The sequence below is a fragment of the Schistocerca piceifrons genome, chromosome 4, assembly GCF_021461385.2.
Source record: "Schistocerca piceifrons isolate TAMUIC-IGC-003096 chromosome 4, iqSchPice1.1, whole genome shotgun sequence".
In the NCBI taxonomy this organism is placed as follows: domain Eukaryota; kingdom Metazoa; phylum Arthropoda; class Insecta; order Orthoptera; family Acrididae; genus Schistocerca; species Schistocerca piceifrons.
Genome location: NC_060141.1, coordinates 185,148,134 through 185,169,939, shown reverse-complemented (window position 1 = coordinate 185,169,939; position 21,806 = coordinate 185,148,134). Strand labels below are relative to the sequence as shown.

General features: G+C 40.8%; 1 protein-coding gene across 4 annotated transcripts in view; it reads left to right on the top strand.

Moving 5' to 3' along the window:
* LOC124796435 (cAMP-specific 3',5'-cyclic phosphodiesterase 4A-like) overlaps nucleotides 1–21,806 on the top strand; it is a 323,597-nt gene that overhangs the window by 194,762 nt on the left and 107,029 nt on the right. For 3 of the 4 annotated variants that reach the window (XM_047260627.1, XM_047260625.1, XM_047260624.1), the window contains 2 exons: nucleotides 16,145–16,295; nucleotides 19,082–19,243. In XM_047260627.1, coding sequence (XP_047116583.1) covers nucleotides 16,145–16,295; nucleotides 19,082–19,243 — 313 coding nt within the window. The remainder of the gene's footprint in view (nucleotides 1–16,144; nucleotides 16,296–19,081; nucleotides 19,244–21,806) is intronic. The other variant, XM_047260626.1, reaches the window with a different exon arrangement.

Here is a 21,806-nt window from a genome sequence, read left to right as displayed (position 1 = left end):
CACACTAAGAGTGGCTAAGGAGTTGTCTAGTTTCTAACAACCAGATCAGATAACAGTTAACCATTCACTCAAGGGTCTTTTCTACACAGCTCGTTAAGGTGATACTTTTTATAACTACTGGAAGATGTGCAGCCCTTTCTTGGTTTGAGGAGAGGTATCAAAATTGCCTCCCTCAACAACTGGGGGAAGTTGCCTGTCTGGTATGTGAGACTAAAACATTTGAGGTGGGCGTCCGATGATGCCGCTAGCAAATGTCTAGGCAAGCAGTACCGGATTTGGTTGCAACTGGATGCAGTGTCACGAATCTCAGAAAGGGCCGACTTGAGCTCCCACAGGGAGAAAGGGAAGTTGTAGGCTTCAGACCTGTTGGGTCTGAAATCCAACTTCCCTCTCTCTATAGTCACATGATAGTAACAAAATGCTGGATCCTGGTTTGCAATGGCAGTAGTTTTTGCAATGTGCTCGGCCAGGTATTGTTTGGAGACACTCCCGTTTCAGTACTGCTGCTACCAGTAAATGAATGCATTTATGGAAATCCTCCAGATGGCTTCCCATACTTTTTCAGAGGAAGTGGAATGGTTGATGGAGTTTGCATACACTTGCTGTCATCCTTTGTTATGCTCCTTAAGGATGCCTCAAGTCTTGGCCCTTGTGACTCAGAAGGTCCTGATGTTGTCTGCTGCTGATCAGCTTTTAAAAAGTTGAAGAGCTGCACTCTTGCTGTGGATTGCTAAATGAACTCATCAATCCCCCAAGGTACAGGCCACATCCTAAGATAATGTGAAGACTGTGGTATGGATAAGTCAGTGTCATGATCAATAGCATAAGTGATGTGGTGCACCCATTACTGGTTGTTGTTATAGTGTTCAAAAACAACCAACTGGCTGGATACAGTAGGTGGATCCATAGTGGGAAACGGTCTCTGGAATGAAGGTCATTAGTTGCTTCCCACTGTGCTGAGTCTGCAAAAGCTGGAGAGCAGAAAGAGAGGTTGATGGCTGAGGATGACCCAGTGTTGTTGTTGTAGTGGTCTTCAGTCCAAAGACTGATTTGATGCAGCTCTCCATGCCACCCTATCCTGTGCATGCCTCTTCATCTCCGAGTACCTATTGCAACCTACAACCTTCTGAATCTGCTTAGTGTATTCATCTCTTGGTCTCCCTTTATGAATTTTATTCTCCATGCTTCCCTTGAATACTAAATTCAGGATCCCTTGATGCCTCAGGTCCTACCAGATGATCCCTTCTTCTAGTCAAGTTGTGCCACAAATTCTTCTTCTCCCCAGTTCTATTCAGTACCTTCAGTAATTATGTGACTTACCAATCTAATCTTCAGAATTCTTCTGTAGCACCACATTTTGAAAACTTCTATTTTCTTCTTGTCTACACTGTTTATTGTCCATGCTTCACTTCCATACATGGCTACACTCCATACAAATACTTTTAGAAAAGACTTCCTGACACTTAAATCTATATTTGATGTTAACAAACTTCTCTTCTTCAAAAATGCTTTCCTTGCCATCTCCAGCCTACATTTTATAGCCTCTCTACTTCAACCATAATCACTTATTTTGCTGCTCAAATAGCAAAACTCACCTACTACTTTAAGTGTCTCATTTCCTAATCTAGTTCCCTCAGCTTCACCAGATTTAATTAGACTACATTCCATTATCCTCATTTTGTTTTTGATGATATTCATCTTATATCCTCCTTTCAAGACACTGTCCATTCCATTCATCTGTTCTTCCAAGTCCTTTGCTGTCTCTGACAGAATTACAGTGTCATCGGTAAACTTCAAGGTCTTTATTTCTTCTCCCTGGATTGTAATTCCTACTTCAAATTTTTCTTTTGTTTCCTTTACTGTTTGCTCAATATACAGATTGAATAATATTGGGGATAGGCTACGGCACTGTCTCACTCCCTTCTCAACCACTGCTTCCCTTTCGTGCCCTCGATTCTTATAACTGCCATCCGGTTTCTGTACAAATTGTAAATAGCCTTTTGATCCCTGTATTTTACCCCTGTCGCTTTCAGAATTTGAGAGAGTGTTCCAGTCAACATTGTCAAAAGCTTTCTCAAAGTTTACGAATGTTATAAATGTAGATTTACCTTTCCTTAACCTATGTTGTGAGATAAGTCGTGGGGTCAGTACTGCCCTGCCTGTCCCTACATTTTTCCAGAATCCAAACTGATCTTCCCTGAGGTCATCTTCTGCCACTTTTTCCATCCTTCTGTAAAGAATTCGTGTTAGTATTTTGCAACTGTGACTTATTAAACTGCTAGTTCGGTAATTTTCACACCTCTCAGTGCCTGCTTCCTTTGGAATTGGAATAATTATATTCTTCTTGAAGTGTGAGGGTATTTTGCCTGTCTCTTTGTACATCTTGCTCACCAGATGGAAGAGTTTTGGTATGGCTGCTGGCTCTCCCAAGGCTATCAGTAGTTATAACGGAATGTTGTCTACTTCTGGGGCCTTGTTTTGACTTAGGTCTTTCAGTGCTATGTTGAATTCTTCATGCAGTATCATGTCTTCCTTCTCATCTTCATTATGTTCTCTTCTGTTTCCATAATACTGCCCTCAAGTACATCGCTCTTGTACAGACACTCTATATACTCCTTCCACTTTTCTAATTTCCTTCTTTGCATAGGAATGGTTTTCCATCCGAGCTCTTGATATCCACACAGGTGGTTCACTTTTCTCCAAAGTTCTCTTTAATTTTCCAGTAGGAGGCATATATCTTGCCCCTAGTTATAGATGCTCTGTATCCTTACATTTGTCCTCTAGCCATTCCTGCTTAGCCATTTTGCACTTCCTTTCGATCTCATTTTTTATACGTTTGTATTCCTTTTTGCCTGTTTCATTTACTGCATTTTTGTATTTTCTCATTTCATGAATATCTCTTCTGTTACCCAAAGATTTCTGATAGCCTTCGTCTTTTTACCTACTTTATCCTCTGCTGTCTTCACTATTTCATCTCTCGAAGCTACGCATTCTTCTTCTACTGTATTCCTTTCCCCTGTTCTTGTCAATTGTTCCCTGATGCTCCCTCTGAAGCTGTCAACAATTCCTGGTTCTTTCAGTTTATCCAGGTCCCATATCCTTAAATTCCTACCTTTGTTCAGTTTCTTCAGTTTTACTCTATAGTTCATAACCAATAAATTGTGGTCAGAGCCCACATCAGCTGCTGGAAATGCCTTACAATTTAAAACCTGGTTCCTAAATCTCTGTCTTATGATTATATAATCAATCTGAAACCTTCCAGTGTGTGTAGGTCACTTCCATGTATCCATCCTTCTTTCATGATTCATAAACCAAGTGTTAGCAATGATTAAGTTATGCTGAGTGCAAAATTCTATCGTGTGCCTTCCTGTTTCATTCCTTACCCCCAGTTCATATTCACCTACTACTTTCCCTTCTCCTGCTATTGAATTCCAGTCCCGATGACTATTAAATTTTCATCTCCCTTAACTATCTGATTAATTTCTTTTATCTCATCATACATTTCTTCAATCTCTTCATCATCTGCGGAGCTAGTTGGCACAATCTCTTCATCATCTGCAGAGCTAGTTGGTATATAAACTTTTACTATTGTGGTAGGTGTGGACTTTGTGTCTATCTTGGCTACAATAATGTGTTCACTATGCTTATCCGTGTTCCTATTTTTTATTCATTACTAAACCTAATCTTGCGTTACCACTATTTGATTTTGTATTTATAACTCTGTATTCGCCTGACCAGAAGCCCTGTTTATCCTGCCACTGAACTGCACTAATTCTCAATATATCTAACTTTAACATATCCATTTCCGTTTTTAAATTTTCTAACGTACTTGCCCATAAAGGAATCTGACATTCCATGCTGCTCCGGTTCATAGAATGCCAGTTTTGTTTCTCCTGATAGCAACATCCTCCTGAGTAGTCCCCGCCCGTAGATCTGAATGGGGGACTATTTTACCTCTGGAATATTTTACCCAAGAGGATGCCATTATCATGTAACCATACAGTAAACCTGCATTCTTCTTGCTTTCAGCTGTTTGCAGTACCAGCAGATCAAGGCCATCATGGTTGATGTTGCAAGATCAGTTCAGTCAGTCATCTAGACTGTTGCCCTGCAACTACTGAAAAAGCTGCTGCCCCTCTTCAGGAACCACACGTTTCTCTGGCCTCTCAACAAATACCCATCCATTGGGGTTGCACCTATGGTACAGCTATCTGTATCGCTGAGGCATGCAAGTATCTCCACCAATGGCAGAGTCCATGGTTCATGGAGGGGGGGGGGGGGGGGAGGGGAGTGGTATTACCCCATTAGCAGCTGAGAAATGCATGAACTGCCTGTGTTGGGGATGCAGAGCTCCTGAGACATCATGAGGTTCTCAAACACAAGGGGTCAAGTATATTTTGAGTCCCATAATACATTATGGGCACTGAAATCACCCAGTAGGAGAAACAGATGGGGATGTTGTTGAATAAGGCCTGCAAGAGCCTCAGAGTCTATGGCATCTTGTGGAGGTAATTACAGGGAGCTGATCATGATCTTCTGACCCCCATGGCAGCAATGTCTACTGCTTGTAGGTCAGTAACCAAGGAGAAAGCAGAGGAGTGGTTTGTGTTACTGACAAACACAGCAATGCCTCCCTTGGCTCTGTAATCAGTTAGATCATCCTTCTGGTGTATAACGTAGCTTGGTAGCACAGGGGAATCATTAGCTTTGAAATGTGTTTCCTGTAAACACAAGCAAAGGCGACGTGCCTGTGCCAGGAGTTTCATTTCCTCCACATGGGTCTGGAACCCATTCACATTCCACTGTAGTATGAGAGCCATCTATCATGTGGGTTGTACTTTCACCCTGTCTTTCCACTGGCTTGGTGAGCCCACAGCATGTGGAATTTCAGGCATGGAGCAAGATGGTTGCCCTGGGCAGACTTCGCAGGCCATTGGATCTTAAGCAAAAGCAGCAGAGTCCTCAAGTATAATGACATTGACAGTATTGGATGATTTACCACCTGTTTTCACCTGTGGTGGAGGCTCCCCATTTGCATTTTTTATGCTGGGAGGGCTTTGGAGGAGCTATTGCAGCAGTGTTGGGGGCAGTGCCAGATTTTTTAGTTGGAGGTACTGGAAGGTCTGCAGTGGTGGCAACTGCCTCTTTATCTGACTTTTGAGGGAGGGATATGGGCTGCGAAACAACTGCACTGCGACATGTGCACTGACAAATGCAGGTACTAGTGCTGACACTAGGAACCTCCATGCTTCTACAAGCATGTCGAAATACACTTTTTAAGGGCCAAAGAAAAGATTTAGTGAATGTGGGAGGCTGCATGGCCTTATAGATCTTCTTGGCCTCTCCATATTGGATGCATTTCAGTGTCTTAATCTGCTGCATCTTCCATTCTTTGGTGAAGGGTGATCCCCAGAGCAATTTACACATGTTGGAGAGGGGAGCAGCCAACTTCATCATGGACGGCCTTGCCATGTTTGCCACAAGTGGCTTCAGCCTTACATCCTAAGGTGGTGTGCCCAAAGTGCTAGCATTTAAAACAGCACATTGGGTTAGGACATTTGGCTGTATGCCTAGACTAAGCAAATTTGCCTTGACATGCTCTGGGAGTTTTGTGCTGTTGAAGGTATGAATGAAGGAGTCAGGTTTTCTGTGACCCCGTCCACCATTTTCAATATATTTTGCACATCAACGATCCCTTCCTGAGTCCAGTTATCCTTCAATTCCTCCTTGGGAATGTTGACAAGATCTCTACAGATCACAGTAGCTTTGTTATAGTTCAAGATGTTGTGGAGTTCAGTTTGTATGGCATATTCCCCAAGGCATTTAGCTTTCCAGAAGTTAGTGACTTGTTGGGGACTAACAGTTTCACTGACAATGTTCCAATATGCAATTGCTTGACAGATTTCATTGTACCTGTATTGTCCTATAAACCTTTCTGAATGGAAAAAGGTGAAACCTTCTCAAAACTGCCCTCTTTTCACTTCAGTCAAAAACACATTCTTACGAGCAGCAAGCGTCCTGTTACTATGTATGGAAGAACTCTGTATAAGGCCTGAATCAGGACAACTGGCTATTCGAGCCCTCTTGTTAGACTGGATGTTAGTACCTACCAGTGGCCCATCCTTTCCTTTGGGAGGAGGGAAAGAAAATTTCAGAGGATAAATTTTGTTCTCATGAGCAGTTAGGGACAGAGCATGCCTGAGAAAGCCTTATACAACTGAGGTGCAACAGGTTCCCCAGAGGTTGCCTGCTAATGACTCTTACACCTCAAAAGCCATGCATCTCATCAGTGCACAGCACACCTTGAGACTGAGTTTCTTTTTTTTAATAGACGTTTATTCCCTCCACGCAGTCCAGCCAAGATCCCCCTTCCCTTAGACACACAATGTTCCACCACCATGCTGCACAGTGGTTGTTGAAGCAAGCCCAGAGCTTACATTGACAGAGAACTGGTGGCACTTACCAGTCCCCAGTCTAATGCAAAAAGAACCAACCAATTTGCTGGAGGAGTTGTGTAATATTCAAATTTTGACTCTGTATTGTAGGATAGTTACAGTAAGACGATCATTCTGTTGAGTATACACATGGTTCCTAGCTCAAGGGCCATCCAAAACACTTGAACACTTTTTTCGATCACCAACAGAATTCAAAGCATGAGCTCCAGAGAAATCCCATTTTTATGTGCAGTGTTTCGAAACATATAGGTAGTGCATGCTGTTGCACGCATAATGATGAACTTGCTGTCAGAAACTTTGTTATTTATCTGTATATTGTCATGTTTGATACAATACGTGTCTAAACAGTAGTTTATTTTATCCTAAATGCAGAAAAATATATTGAGTTACCAACTTAAGTGTTTGAAATGTGATGTAGCCAGGCCATCCAGCTGTAGTATTAAAAAAAATTTGCCATTCCCAACACTATGACATATCACCAGAAAAAGAAGCTGTTAGATCCTAAATCAGATGGGTAGATCTAATTTGGTTTCACATATCCACAGATATATATCTGTGTGTGTGTGTGTGTGTGTGTGTGTGTGTGTGTGTGTGTACGCGCGCGCGCTCGCACATAATTATTTATCAATATGATCCTGGTTGACAAAAATGCATGCCGCATGCCTTATTAATGAAAAACATTCCAGTAGCTGTTTTGAACTTTATTGAGCCCATAAAAATAGGCATGTCAAGATTTAAAAAACAATGCAATTCAATACATCAGAATTGTTACCACACATTACCTTTAATAGGATTTATGTCTTGACATATTTGAAAGTTCCAAATTGCATGTTTTATTAATGAAAGGCTGCAAATAGTTTTTAAGTTTAGTAAAAGCAATAAAAAGTTCGATTAGATGGGGCATCAATGTTAGTGTCCTCTAGCATGCAAAAGTTGAACCACAGGGTAATTCTCAAGGCAATAATGTAGCTTGGACATGTCATAGACTGCTTACAGAGCATGTTCACAAACACTAGATACAGCTATGAATTTACAGAGTAACTTGAAAGAAGGTATCAATAATGAGGCAGCAGGTGTCCAACAAACTGGTGCTTCTAAGTGTGCGTTGCCCATTCAGCATCTTTTACTTGAAATTTTCCAGGTGGGCATGGATTTCTAAATCATCATATTTGTCCATAAAATATCGCTTCATGTTTATGTGAAGGCTTACTAGATTGTTTTTGATACTTGTGACACTCTTGTATGAGGTGAGCATGCAAAGGTGGATTTACTTCCTGTGTGTTTTTGTTTTTAATCTGGGTTTTAAAATTTCTTCCCATTTGCAGTAAATTTTGTCTATGACACTGTTTTGGTGTAAGTGTTGCATTATGCTGAGGTCCAGTAGTAAAAGACATAAAAGTGAAGGCTGAGATTTATATCTGCTATGTTTTTTTTTTTTTTTTTTTTTTTTAAAAAAAAAAAAGATTTCTGAGTTTGTATGAGACCTGATGATAGAAAGGAAATGATAAAAGTTGTTTTTTATGTGGCATCTCAGTTTGTGTCAGATGATTGCTTTTGGACTTCATGAAATTACAGACTTCATCAATGGTCATAGTGTGATAACTGTTATTCCAGGCTCTATTTCACAATCTGCTAAACTCCTTTTCAACTTTATTACCGTTTAGTGGTAGTTTAAAAAGCCTGTGTCAACATGGACATGCATTTGTAATTTATCATAAACCTACATGTATTTACAACATTATTCTTGTTGCGTAATGTCATCCTGCTCAATATAAAAATCTGTTCTTTCATTTAGCAATAAAAAGTCTTTTGTCTGTAGCATGATGTAAGCATTAAATTCTATCTCTACTTATGTTGTACATAAATAAGTCTTGTTTTTTTATCTTCTTTTATACACAATATTTATATAATATCGTATTTATGGCAGTTTTCAGAACCAGGGACACAGTAAAGTTCTAAACAACAGTTGGAGCAATTTTCATTAATTAAATGAACAGTTATGGAAACATCACACCCTCCAAACATGGAGAAACTAATGCTGCTGAATTTTAGGCAATGGTTTGAGGTTAGTGTGTGGGGATTGTCATTTCAGGGGTGACTGGAGTGAGACACTAGAAGGGCTTCCCAATGAGGTTCTCCCATGGATATGTAGGTCATCTTCTTCTTTTTCTTGTGCTTTTGTCCCACATTGGCACAGGGTCATTGTGGTTATTAATGAAATAGGCATAGTTACTATAAGGGGACCTGGATGCTCTTTTTGTCACCACTATGTTGCCCCCAGAAAGAAGTATATGCACCCCAAATTTCTGCATGTACTTTTATGTGGGTGAAAGTGAGTGAAAGTTTTCTAATGTTTGTAAATTGTGTAACTGATGGGGAACTTTGGTGCCTATCTGGTATTCACCCTGCCAAACAGATTCATCTGGGGCTGGTGTACCTTCTCATCCTGGAAGTGGTGCATTAATGTGTACGGCTATCTGGGCTGGTCATGAATATGTGGGTCATATGTACAAGAATGGAAGACGACAGAAGAAAGGCCTTTTGGGATGAGACTAATGCTGTGAAAATTAAATGGAGCAGTTGAGGGAGGAAAAATAAAGTGAAGTATGTGGAAAGGGGCAAAAAGGGAGTAATTTGCATAGTTCTATTACCAATAAGCTGAAGGATAGATGTAACCTGTTACATGTTGTGTCAAATTTTAGAGAACTAAAAAGAAAGTTTACAAACTTTCCAAACAATGGAAGCTCCACGTTGGAATATCAACAACTGTGAGAGGATAAATTGCTACTCACCGTAAGGATGACATGTTGAGTTGCAGACAGGCACAACGAAAAGATGGTTACGCATTAAGCTTTCAGCCAAAGCCTTCATCAGAAAAGCAAAACACACATGCATTCATACAAGCAAGCACACAATACACACATAACTACTATCTCTGGTTGCTTAGGCCAGGCTAAGATTGAAATGCATTGAAAGGGGGCAAAAATCTGTAGTGGAGTGGGGAAGGGGCAGGATCAGGGAAAAGGAAACAGTGCTGCCTGTCAGAGCTTGCAGGGACTAGAGGTTGTAGACAAGGCTACATGGTGCAGCATAGGAAGGTGGTGTGACTAGGAGGGAAGGGAGAAAAGGGGAGCAGAAAGGAGAGGAACAGAGAAGGGGAAAAGATTGACAGATGTATTCACAAAGAACAGTCTCAATGAGGGTGGGGATGTGTGTTGGGAGGAGGTGATAGAACACAGGGGATAGAAACTGTGGGATGGAGGGCTTGGGGATGGTAGCATACAGTGGGATGAGGCTGGGATGATTTTGAGTGTGGAGAACATGATGTAAAGATAACTCCAATCTGTGAAGTTCAGGAAAGTTGGTGGTGAACGGGAGGATTTAGATGGCGTAAGTTGTGAGGCAACTATTGAAATCGGGCATCTTACATTCAGCTGCATGTTGTGCAAAGGGGTCATCCACTTTGCTCTTGCCCACACTTTCACAGTGGCCATTCATCATGGCGGGTAGCTGGTTGGTTGTCGTACTCATATAAGAAGCTGAACAATGATTAACGCTGGGCTGGTACACAAATGACAGCTTTCAGAGGTGGCCAGGCCGCTGATGGGATGGGATAATCCTGTGACAGGACTGGAATAGGGAGTGCTGGGTGGGTAGATTGGGCAGGTCTTGCAGCTGGGTTTTCCACAGGGATATGATCCCTTTGGCTTAGGGATGACTAGAATGTTGTTGAGTTTAGTGGGTGATGGAACACTACTTTAGGAAGGGTTGGAAGGATCTTCAGAATGATGTCTCAAACATGAGGGCATGGTGATAGCCAATCAAAGCCCTGACTAAGGATGTGATTCAGTTTTTCCTGTTTGAGGTGGTGTTGGGTGACGAGGGGACACTTCTTTGTATCTGGTTCTTGGGGATGGTGGAAGAAATTGGGGAGTATGGGGATGTGGCATAGGAAATCTGTTTGTGGGCTAAGTCTGGGGGATAATACCTGTCTGTTAAGACCTTTCTGAAACCTTGAGCATACAGGGAAAGCGAGTTGCTGTCACTGCAGGTATGCCATCCACAGATCAATAGGCTGTGTGAGAGGGGTTTTTTGGATGGAAGGGATGGCGGCTGTCGAAATGCGGGTACTGTTGGTGTTTGGTGGATTTAATGTGGCAGAGATGTAGATGTAGGCCTTAGACAGGAGGAGGTCAACATGCAGGAAGGTGGCACGCTGTGTTGAGAAGGACCAATTGAAGTGGGTGGGAGAGAAGATTTTGAGGTTGTGAAGGAAGGAGGATAGTGTGTCCCGGCCCTGAATCAAGATCATGAAAATACTATCAGTGAACCTGAACCAGATCAGGGGTTTGAGTTTTTGGGAGGCTAGGAAGGTTTCCTTTAGCTGGTCCATAAACAAGTTGGTGTAGGAAGGTGCCTTGTGTGGGTGCCCGTGGCTGTGCTGGGGATTTGTTTGTATACCTCCCCTTCAAAGAAGTACTAGTTTTGCATTAGGATAGAATAGTTGTTCATTAGGACAAAGGTGATAAGGTGTATGAGAAATGAAGCGATGGGTTTAGAGTCTGATGGATGTTGGGAGAGGTGGTGTTCGATAGCAACAGGACCATGAGCATAATTGATGTTGGTGCCTAGGAAAGTAACATCAACAGTAACAAGTAGGGATCCAACAGGTAAAGGGGTGGCGATGGTGGAGACTCTATGAAGGAAATGGAGACTAGATTTTTGGAAACTGGTTGGAGGTGTGGTCTGTGAGGTCCAGAATTCTTTCAGTGGGGGCACAGTAAACAGCTACAATGTTGCCTCCAGAATTGCTGGGTTTGTGGATTTTGGGAAGCATGTAGGAAGTGGGTTTGTGTGTTGGGGGGATATGGCGTGAGGAGGGAAATGTATTGAGGGAAGAGGTTCTGATAAGTGTGTAAGACCTTAAGCAAGGATTGGAGGTTATGTCGGACTTCTGTGATGGTGTCATTATGACAGAGTTCATAGGTGAAGGCATCAGACAGTTGGGGAGGCCTTCTACCAAGTCGTCTCTGCAGTTTGCCATGACAGTGGTGGAACCATTGTGTGCAGGTAGGATGATTAGGTCAGGATCTGATTTGCGGTTGTGTGCTGCTGTCCTCTTTTCTTCTGAAAGGTTCTTAAGAAGGAAACTGGGGAAGGATGGTGAGGCCAAGTAGGGAGTAAGGAATTCCTGGAAGGTGACCAGGTAATGGTTAGGTGAAAAGGGAGGGTGTGAGGATCACAGTTAGACAGTGGTATGGATTGGGAGAGGAGCGGTTCAGTGTTAGAATCAGGTGGGCATTTGCTGGGGGATTGGTGGCAAAGAAGTGATTCAATTGCAGGCCCGGGAGACGGAGAGTAGGTCTTTGACAAGTCCTACATGGTTAAATTTGGCTGTAGGGCTGAAGGTGAAGCCTTTTGATAAGATGGAAGATTTTGTGGGGGTGAGGATTGGTAGAAAGGGTAACAACAGTGTTTCCAGGATTGTTTCATCTCTGGTTGTAATGGAGAGCTGGAGGGGTGTGTTGGGTGGTGTAGCAAGTTGAGAAGATCATATAGGCAGTGTCTGGGTAGTATGATGGATTGACCAGAAGGAACACTGTGGGTAGGATAGGGCAGTAGGATTCAGCAGGCTGGATGACTTATGGAGGTGGTGTCTCATGTGCTTTTCCAGATCTGGATTGCAATGGATGCAATTTCAGAGATGTGATGGATATAGCGGGGATTGTACAATAGCAGTATCTTGTGGAGGGAGCAGAGGTGGTTCTGGGACATATGTGCCATGGAGATGTGGTTTTATAGTGCCAGGATTTTGAGGGCAGGGACTGATAGAATTTGAAAAGGTGGTCATCATTGTGAAAGGAAGTGTGGGATCCAGAGGAAAGGAATTTTATGGTTAGGCCTTTGGGGGCTGAGGGGATTCCATAATTTCGGCAGCATTTAAGAAACGGGATGTGCGGCTGGGCTGTATCCAGGGAAAGGTACATTTGCAAACTTGTGCAGAAAGATGGAGCAGAGGTGGATTGTGTCAGACAGAGCATTGGGGAATGTAAAATTACGTGGGATGTGGGTAAATGAAGGTGTTAGGTGGTTGTGCAGTGGAGAAGGGTAACAGAAAAAGATGTGTAATGGTCACGACACACTACAGATACGTAGAAAAACTCATATAGTTTTGTTCGGCTGAAGCCGCACTTCAGGTTTCTGCCGCCAGAGCGCTCGAGAGCGCAGTGAGACAAAATGGCGACAGGAGCCGAGAAAGCGTATGTCGTGCTTAAAATGCATTCACATCAGTCAGTCATAACAGTGCAACGACACTTCAGGATGAAGCTCAACAAAGATCCACCAACTGCTAACTCCATTCGGCGATGGTATGCGCAGTTTAAAGCTTCTGGATGCCTCTGTAAGGGGAAATCAATGAGTCGGCCTGCAGTGAGCGAAGAAACGGTTGAACGCGTGCGGGCAAGTTTCACACATAGTGATGCGAAAGATTCAGTGTTTAAACCTCCTCTACCAAGAAACTTGCCAGAACTGCGAGCTCGCATCAACAATGCTTTCGAACTCATTGATGGGGACATGCTGCGCCGAGTGTGGGAGGAACTTGATTATCGGCTTGATGTCTGCTGAATCACTAAAGGGGCACATATCGAACATTTGTGAATGCCTAAAAAAACTTTTTGAGTATTGTATGTGTGTGCAAAGCATTGTGAAAATATCTCAAATAATAAAGTTATTGTAGAGCTGTGAAATCGCTTCAATCATTTGTAATAACACTGTATTTCTGAGTCCATTTTTGACACAATTGTTCCATGCCATATTATGGACCTCGACATAACCAATCTCCCCCCCCCTCCCCCCCCCCCCCCCACTCGTCCCTTATCCCGTCACGATGTTCTCATACCGCATTCTCTCCATCCTTTCTGCAACACTTTTGAACATCTTTAAATATTCGTTTGTGCATATTTTTGTGCGTTGGTGCACATTTTTGTGTGCCTGAACATATTTTTATGAGTCTTTTCTGTTAACCCCACAATCACATAACACCTTGATCTGCCCATTTCCCAGGTCAGTTCCCATTCCCAATTCCATCCCTGCCACAGTGCACCGGTGTTCCACCTTTCGGCAGCAGTTCAAAATGTATCCCTTTACCTGGCCAAAACCCAGTCGCATGTCCTGTTCCTCAAATGCAGCCTAAACTGTGGAATCCTCCCCAGTAGCCTAATCATAAAAATTCATTTATCTGGATCCTACACCTTCTTTCACACTGATGACGTTTACCTTTTCAGATTGCATCAGACCCTGTCCCTCACAAACATAGTACTATAAAAACACATCTCCATGGCACATACATTCTAGAACCACTTCTGCTCCCTCTACAAGGTACTGTAATTATGTGGTCCTTACCACATCTATCACATCTCTGAAACTGAATCACTTACACTTCAGCACCTAGAAGAGTACTCGAGACACCACCTTCTTAAGTTAACCAGTCTGCTGACATCCTACTGCCATCTTGGGGGGGGGCCCTATTCTAACCAAAGTGTTACTCCTCATCAAAGCCTTATAGCAGACAGACCCTGCCTAGCTGACCTTTTCAACTTGACACATCCCCCAACACTCGCTGCCAGTGTCCACTAAATCCAGAACAAAATGATCCCAGAACACTGTTGTTCACCTTTTCACTAAAATCCTCAGTCCCACAGAAGTTTCAGTCCTTCCAAAGGCCTTACCTTCACTGCTACACCCGTATTTAATGATGCTGGACTTGTCAAAAACGCACTCTACTTGTGCTGATCCCTGCAATGGAAACATTTCTTTGCCACCAATCCCTCCACTCAGAGCTAGCCTGATCCCAACATTGAACCCTGCCTTTTCCAGTTCATACCACCACCCCACCATGACCCCTGCCTCCTTCTTCCACATAACCACAACTTGGTCACCTTACAGTTTTTTTCACTTCCAACTTGGAACAGCCCTGACCTAATCATTCTACCTGTGCAGTCTCTGCTTATAGTCTTCCCAGAACCCCTTCCCTAAATCCATTTTCCTTCTCACTCCTACCACACCTCACACACACTCACCTTTTCCATGCTCCCCAAAATATACAAACCCAACAATCCTGGAGGCTCCGTCATAGCTGCAACTGCTTATTGTGCTACCACTGAAAGAATTTCTGAACCTGTTGACCAGTACCTCCAGTTTACTGCCCCATGTCAGCTATGCCAACCGCTTCCTTTGCTGACTTACCACCCTCCCCAACCATTTACCTCCAGGATCCCCGCTTGTCACTGTTGATGCCACTTCTATATGCACCAGCATCCATCATGCTCATGGTCTTACCACTTTAAAGCACTACCTCATCCAATGTCCTTAAGACAGGTGAGTTTAGAACTCACCACCACATTGTTCATACATCTTATTAAAATTATGCTAAACACAACTAGTTCTCCTCTGAAAGGAAGGTATACAAACAAATCCCCAGCACAACCATGAGCACCTACATGGCACCTTTCTATGCCAACCTGTTCTGAGCCATCTGGAGGAAAACTTCCTAGCCTTCAAAAACCTCAAACCCCTGATCTGATTGAGGTTCACTGATAATACCTTCATGATTTGGACTCAGAGCCAGGACACCCTGTCCTCATTCTATCACTACCTCAACATGTTCTCTCCCATCCACATCAGTCGGTCTTTCTCCTGACAGTGTTCCACATTCTTGGGCATTGACATTCTTCTCTCTGAGGCCTGCATCCACATATATGTCCACATTAAAGCCAGAAACCACTATCAGTACCTGCATTTTGACAGTTGCCATCCCTTCCATTCCAAAGCATTTTTCCCATATGCCTACCCACCTGGGGATGGTGTACGTACAGTGGTGTCTGCTCTCTCGCCCTCTATGCTGAATGTCTCACAAATGTCTTCACAGAGAGGCACTATCCTCCAAACCTAGTCCACAAACAAATTTCCCGAGCCATATCCCCACACACTCCCAATCCTCCCACCAGTCCCAAGAACCAGCTACAATGGAGCACCCCCTGGTCACACACCATCACCCTGGATGGTAAAAACTGAACCACGTCCTACAAGCATGCCCTGAAATGAGGGTCAACCTAACCAAGATGCTTCTTTGCCCTCCTAAACAGGTGTTCTGTCACCCACCCAGGCTCCACAACATCCTAGTTCATCCCTATACCACTCCCCATCCCCACTCCTTGACACAGAGATAATATCAGTCTGGAAGACCCAGGTGCAAGACCTGCCCAATCCATTCACCCAGCAGTTCCTATCCCTATCCTATCACAGGCTTACCCTGTCCCATCAGAAATATGAGAGACTGTATGTTTAGTTGTATTATGTATGTAATACAATGCAATATTCAGTGATTGTGTAGTGAAGTATTTTATTGCTGTGTGTTTTTCAAATAAATGTTTGTCACAGTGATATTGACATATGGAACATATATTTGGGAAATGAAGGAACAAAAAGAACTGCTGAAGAAAATTATCATTTACATTTGGTAGAGACTGTGAAATAATTGCATTCTCTCTCTCTCTCTCTCTCTCTCTCTCTCTCTCTCTCTCTCTCTCTCTCTGTGTGTGTGTGTGTGTGTGTGTGTGTGTGTGTGTGTGTGTGTGTGTGTGTGTGTAACTACTTAATTACTAATTAATGAATTATTCCATATGTCACAGGCTCTTGCCCGGAGGCGTGGATCTGCTCCTGTAGCATTACTATTGGGACGTGCAGAAGATCCACAGTCTGCAGGATTAGCACTCAGGGGAGGAGGAGAGAGATTCCTCCGACGGGGCTCTGTGCCCGTTGATGTCAACATCAACAGACAAAGTAGGAGATGCTCACATTTTAGTAAATTCTTTACAAAGAATGTGCACTCTGAGAGAGTTGAGTTTCGTGTGTGAAGTGGCTCTGTGCTCCCTGCCACCTTTTGTTGTTTAAGGAGGGTAAGAAAAGGACATAATTTCTTGATAGTATGTGGAAATTTTGTTCTTTTAAGTTCCTATCAATTCTATATTGTATTAAGTGATGTTCACAACTTTATATCTTTTTAAAGCATATTTAATCCCCACATTTCTTGAAATATATGTACTACAATATAGAATATCTGAATTCAGTCTTATGAAATCTTATACCACATAAACAGATTAAAAGAAATTACATGTTTTATGACTCTACCAGTGTTTAGAAGTGTGTATTTCATTTTACCATTGTTAGGTCTCCTCATCTCTTTAATTAAGCAGTCTCTAAGAAAGATGTTACTGTCTTGGTAGCCATTTAATGTACTTGATGCAACAAGTCATGCAGAATAAAATTATTGTAATTTCCAGTTACTAAATAAATAAGGTAGTTGAAACAGGCTGGTGACGCACACAAACCAAGTTATTCACCAGTTGTAATGTCTAACATCCCTGTAGTAAATCTATTTTACATGGCATATATTTGTGGAAGAACAGGGTGTTAAATATCTTTAGACAAACAAATATTATTTACTTGCTTATGGCTCCAAAATTTTTCACTCTCTGTGTACCATTAAGTATCTGTTCAGGTACACTTTATAGACAATTCATATGATAGTACATTGTAAACTGTAAAAAGGTCAATAGTATATTAAGGTGGCAGGGGGCATTTTTATTATGCTACAGCTCTTACATGTGAAATTATCAGAAAATTTATATGTATGTATGTCTCATCTAGAACCAAGAATGTGTTACATTGTCTAGTAAGAAATATGTTCTGTAAATTAATTTTTAATTAATGGTTCCATCAGGAAGGTAGATATAGGAAGCAAACATAACAGTATAAGTAACAGCAACCAATATCATTAGATTTCCTCCCCTTCTTATGTACGGACCATGGCTGCACAGTGAAACACTTCAGCTGGGACCAAAAATATAGTTTGTCATATGAAGAAGAAACAGTTGCTTCACAGCTGAATGTGAGAAATATTATGAACTCTTTTGGTTTTGAATGTATTTGGGAGTTAGGTGACTGATGGGGAAAAATGTATGCAGTATTTAGTCATTTCTTTCAGAAGTCTGTTTTATATTTTACAATCATGAAAGAGGCAAAGGAATGTTAAAAGAAAGAGCTCAGTTTCTTCTGTTGTAAATCATAAGGAGGCAGTTTGGAACCAACAGAAATAGCTTCTGATGTTTTGCTATAAAAGTTAAGTCTAAAAAGCAACCTAGGAAAGAAAAAAATATAGAAAGAAATTTGCATAGTAGATGCATGATCCTGGTGGAAAGAATAATAATCAGGGAAACACTGGCCATATTAACTTAGATTGAAATGGACAGAGTTTTATCACAAAACCTTTCCGCAGTTGTTTTCCGAAGATGGATATTAATTTCAGTATAGCAACAGTAAATATGTAAAATTCTTCTGGACTAAGATTTCTATTAGTATCTGGGAACAAGGCTGCTGTCTATGTAAACATATATGTTCTGTGCTATTTTTACTAACTTGGTTTGTTTAAGAATGAGTAGCTCTCATGATTTGATCAGACAATATCTTTAAATAACAGTTTTCATCTGCTTTCTTTTCTTAATATATTTAACTGCTGTGCAATAGCATTTTTGTAGTTTGGACTGCTTTGTTCTTACTCTGTGTGTGTGTGTGTGTGTGTGTGTGTGTGTGTGTGTGTGTGTGTGTGTGTGTGTGTGTGCGCGCGCACGCGTAGGTGTGCGCGTGCGTGTGCATGTGTCAGTCAGTGCTTGCGTCCACACACACAATATTTTGCTCAAGGTCATACCAGTATGAAAGTAGTTCATTAGATTTCACTTATAATGCAAAAGTTTATCTTACAATATGTAACGTTTACATATCACTATTTAAAAGTTTAAGTATTTCATCCAAATAATCAGATGTCGACAGCATTCAGTTGTAAGGTTATTTGTAAGAGCTTGTAGTTGCTGAAAATGGATGGCCTTAAATGTACAAATTATGGTTAAGTTATTGTCCTTAGTGAAATTCAAAATTTTTTGCTTACTGCATTTTATGAGAATAAAAGTGGAATAATAATGTGCATAAAATGAATTCCATTTTTCTCAGTTTTTTCCAATAAATCACTAGTAAAATTAATAAACAACTCAGTGAATTATGTTATATCAGCAGTGTGCAACTGTATGTAAAGCTATTGTATTAATATAAATTAGAAGACATGTAACATACATGAAAAGGTTCATTAAAATAAACATATTTGAAAATTTGTAATTGCAACAGATCGTTATTTGTATGACTCAAACATCACAGAGTTTTTGCAAAGGGAAAGACTATTGTGGGGCACAAATCACAAACTTTAAAATGTTAATTTTTTAAAGCATGTTTATCTGTGTGAATTCTGCAAGAGTTTTTAGTAGCAAATTTCATTTCTTACTTAAGGGTACTGCTCATAAGTAGCATATATAGTGCAAATTGAGTATTGTTAATATAATGTATGTTGCCAGGAATTCACTGTAAATACTGTGCAGTACTGCTCCAGAACAGCCTTCACCTTGTATATTATTTTTAAGTTTGCATCCAGTTTATGCATTTTATTTTCCATTTGTAATATGCTCATCATATGGCATTTAGTTAGGGAGGGTCACTAATACCCTTGCTTTTTGCTAACACAGGTGTTTTGAGACCACTGGGCTTTAAAGAGAACTGTGCGCCCCCCCACTGCATGCCGAGGCGATCTTCGCTTCCGTATGACTTAGTTCGTCACACCAACACAACCACCACCACCACTACCATCACCACCACCACCTTGCCTGCCCCCTTAACCATACCCACAGGTAAAGTAACTGGCATCGCTGTTGCTGCAGCTGCTGCTGTTCACTGTGTGCTTGATTGTAGAAGAAATGATCTTATTTGCAGTGGGTCACTGTTACTGTTCATTTATGGCTTGCCAAATCCGTATTCTGGTTTCTGCATGTGCTTGAAATTGTTTTCTGCTTGCAGAAATTGTGTAAGAAATTACATTGTTATTTGACTGTATAGCATGCTGTGGTTTGTTCCTGCAAAGTGCTTGTACTTGAAACTTGTAAGATAAACACAATATACAGTGAATGAGGAATGATAAATATGTTTTTACTGGTGCCTTTACACTTGTACTGAAAGCTGATTTGGAAACAGACCCCAATTTTATGTCATGTGTTTGAGGATACTTCTTGATATTTGAGCATGTCTTGGGTCTCATATGGTAGATTTAATGTTATTGGAGCTACCTTACTACACAATGAAATTCAAGGGTATATTGTAGGAAGGACAAAAATAAAAAAAAGTAAGTGTAACCGGAAGCAGGTACATGAATGGAGACAATGTTAAAACTAGATGTAACAAGTGTGAATATGTATCTCTATTAATTTCAGTTGTGTCATTCCATTCATATAATTTTGTCTGTTTTGTATTGGGCAGATAGAATTCAGTATGTAAATAAAGAAAATGTGGGCTTCTGCATCATAAACTAATAATTGTCATGCGTGAAATTTAGTCTGCTACAGAAATTGAATACTGTAGATGAGCCTTCTTCCTATCTCATCTAAATCTTTCTATCTTAAATTTATTAATGTGTAACAATATGCATTGAGATGGAATTCGGGAAAAATGAAATGAGGAATGTGATAGCAAAAGAGAAAGTATATGGGTTCTTAAGGAACTGATGACTTCCATGTTGAATATGCAATCTGAGTAAATTACATTAAAACTGTGAAGAGGTGGGGCTTGATGAATGTGATTATGGATTTTAAATGCATTGTGTTAGGGACCTTATATAGAACAATCTGCAACATTTATGTTGTTAATTGGTAGAACATTTATTCAGCTAAATAATTAAAAGAGTGGCAGTTTACTCCAAGAAGAAACACACAATTTAATAAGAGAGACATTTTAAAGATGCTGTTCAGGTTACAAATATTAAAAAATAATGGCATTTTGACAGTGTTGCTGATTACTTTTCACTTATCTTATAGTGATGCACATCATAGGGCAAGTATTCTCCATCCTGTCTTTGGAGACAGAGAAGATAGAACCTTTACTCACAAACATTCCTTATTCTTATATTTTTCCACCTCCTCCTCTCTCAACAGTACCAGTTCTGTCCATAACATATTGTTTCATCATATGCATATTTACAAATACTCCTTCAGCAAATTTTGAACAGTGAGTTGAGTAAGTCACACCCATACTGTGTGAAGGAAGCACTAAGTGGTGGGTAGGTATTTACAAGTTCAACATCATAGCTCAGATTTCACGCTTAGTTTCTTCCTTATGGAAAACAGGCGTGTAGGACCCTCTCACCCCCCCACCCCCCACCCCTCCCCATACTGTGTGTGTGTAGGTATATGTGTGTGTGTGTGGGGGGGGGGGGGGAGGGGGTATATTTTTGAGTACTGTGGTCCAATAGAGCTTAGAAATTAATGGAGAGGATACTAGACAACTATTGATATCAGACAACTGCAAACTTTATAATACTCTGCCAGCGAGTTTTATGGAACATTCAAACAATAAATCAAAAATTATGGTTACTGGTTTCTCATCTTTTACCTGTTTTTATATACAAATGTGCATACTGTTTGTAGGGTGATATTCAGTGCCAGTAATCTTCTTCCTGTGATGAGTGACACAGTCTGACACAGTACTGATCGTGTATGTAGGATATGTAGTAGGAGTGGGTCATAATAGCTTTGCCTATATGGTCTCTGCCACAACTGTGCACATACTTCCTGTTAAATGAAATGGAAATCCTTCGCATATTTTCTTTACTACTCAATTGAGTGTATTCAATCAGCTTCATACTGGTTTGCTTTGTTCCTGTAAACTGTTTTACAGACAAGATTGAATCATCATCTCTGTAGCTGGAATCTATTGTGCCCTATTCATTACATCAAACAAATGTTTTTGTGTGCTGTTGTGTAGTTATTAGCAGTTTTCATGTGATATTTTCCTATACAGAATGTCATTTTTACAATTGACTTCTGAGAGTTGTCTGTTTTGTGTAAATATCAGTTATATAATCCATGCTCAAGAGTGATCAGAATAGTTTGGTTTAGTATATGTTGATTGCTTCAAAGTGATAATTTATGAAAATGTATTGCATTCATCTACCAGTCAAAAATGTTTAATTATAGTTTATATCCCATATAAAAGTAAAACTTCCATATTATTAGTTAGCAATGAAAAAATCATGATTAATTTTTGGGAAGTGATTACACAAATATTCGTGCAATATCTTCACTCCGATAATTTCATGCTTGCAGAAAGTGAAGCATCATGACAAGAGTAAAGTCTCTAAAGCCACAAAATTTGAACATGGAAGTTTTTTACTCTCCAGGGAAGTCATTACATTAAAGCTAGTAT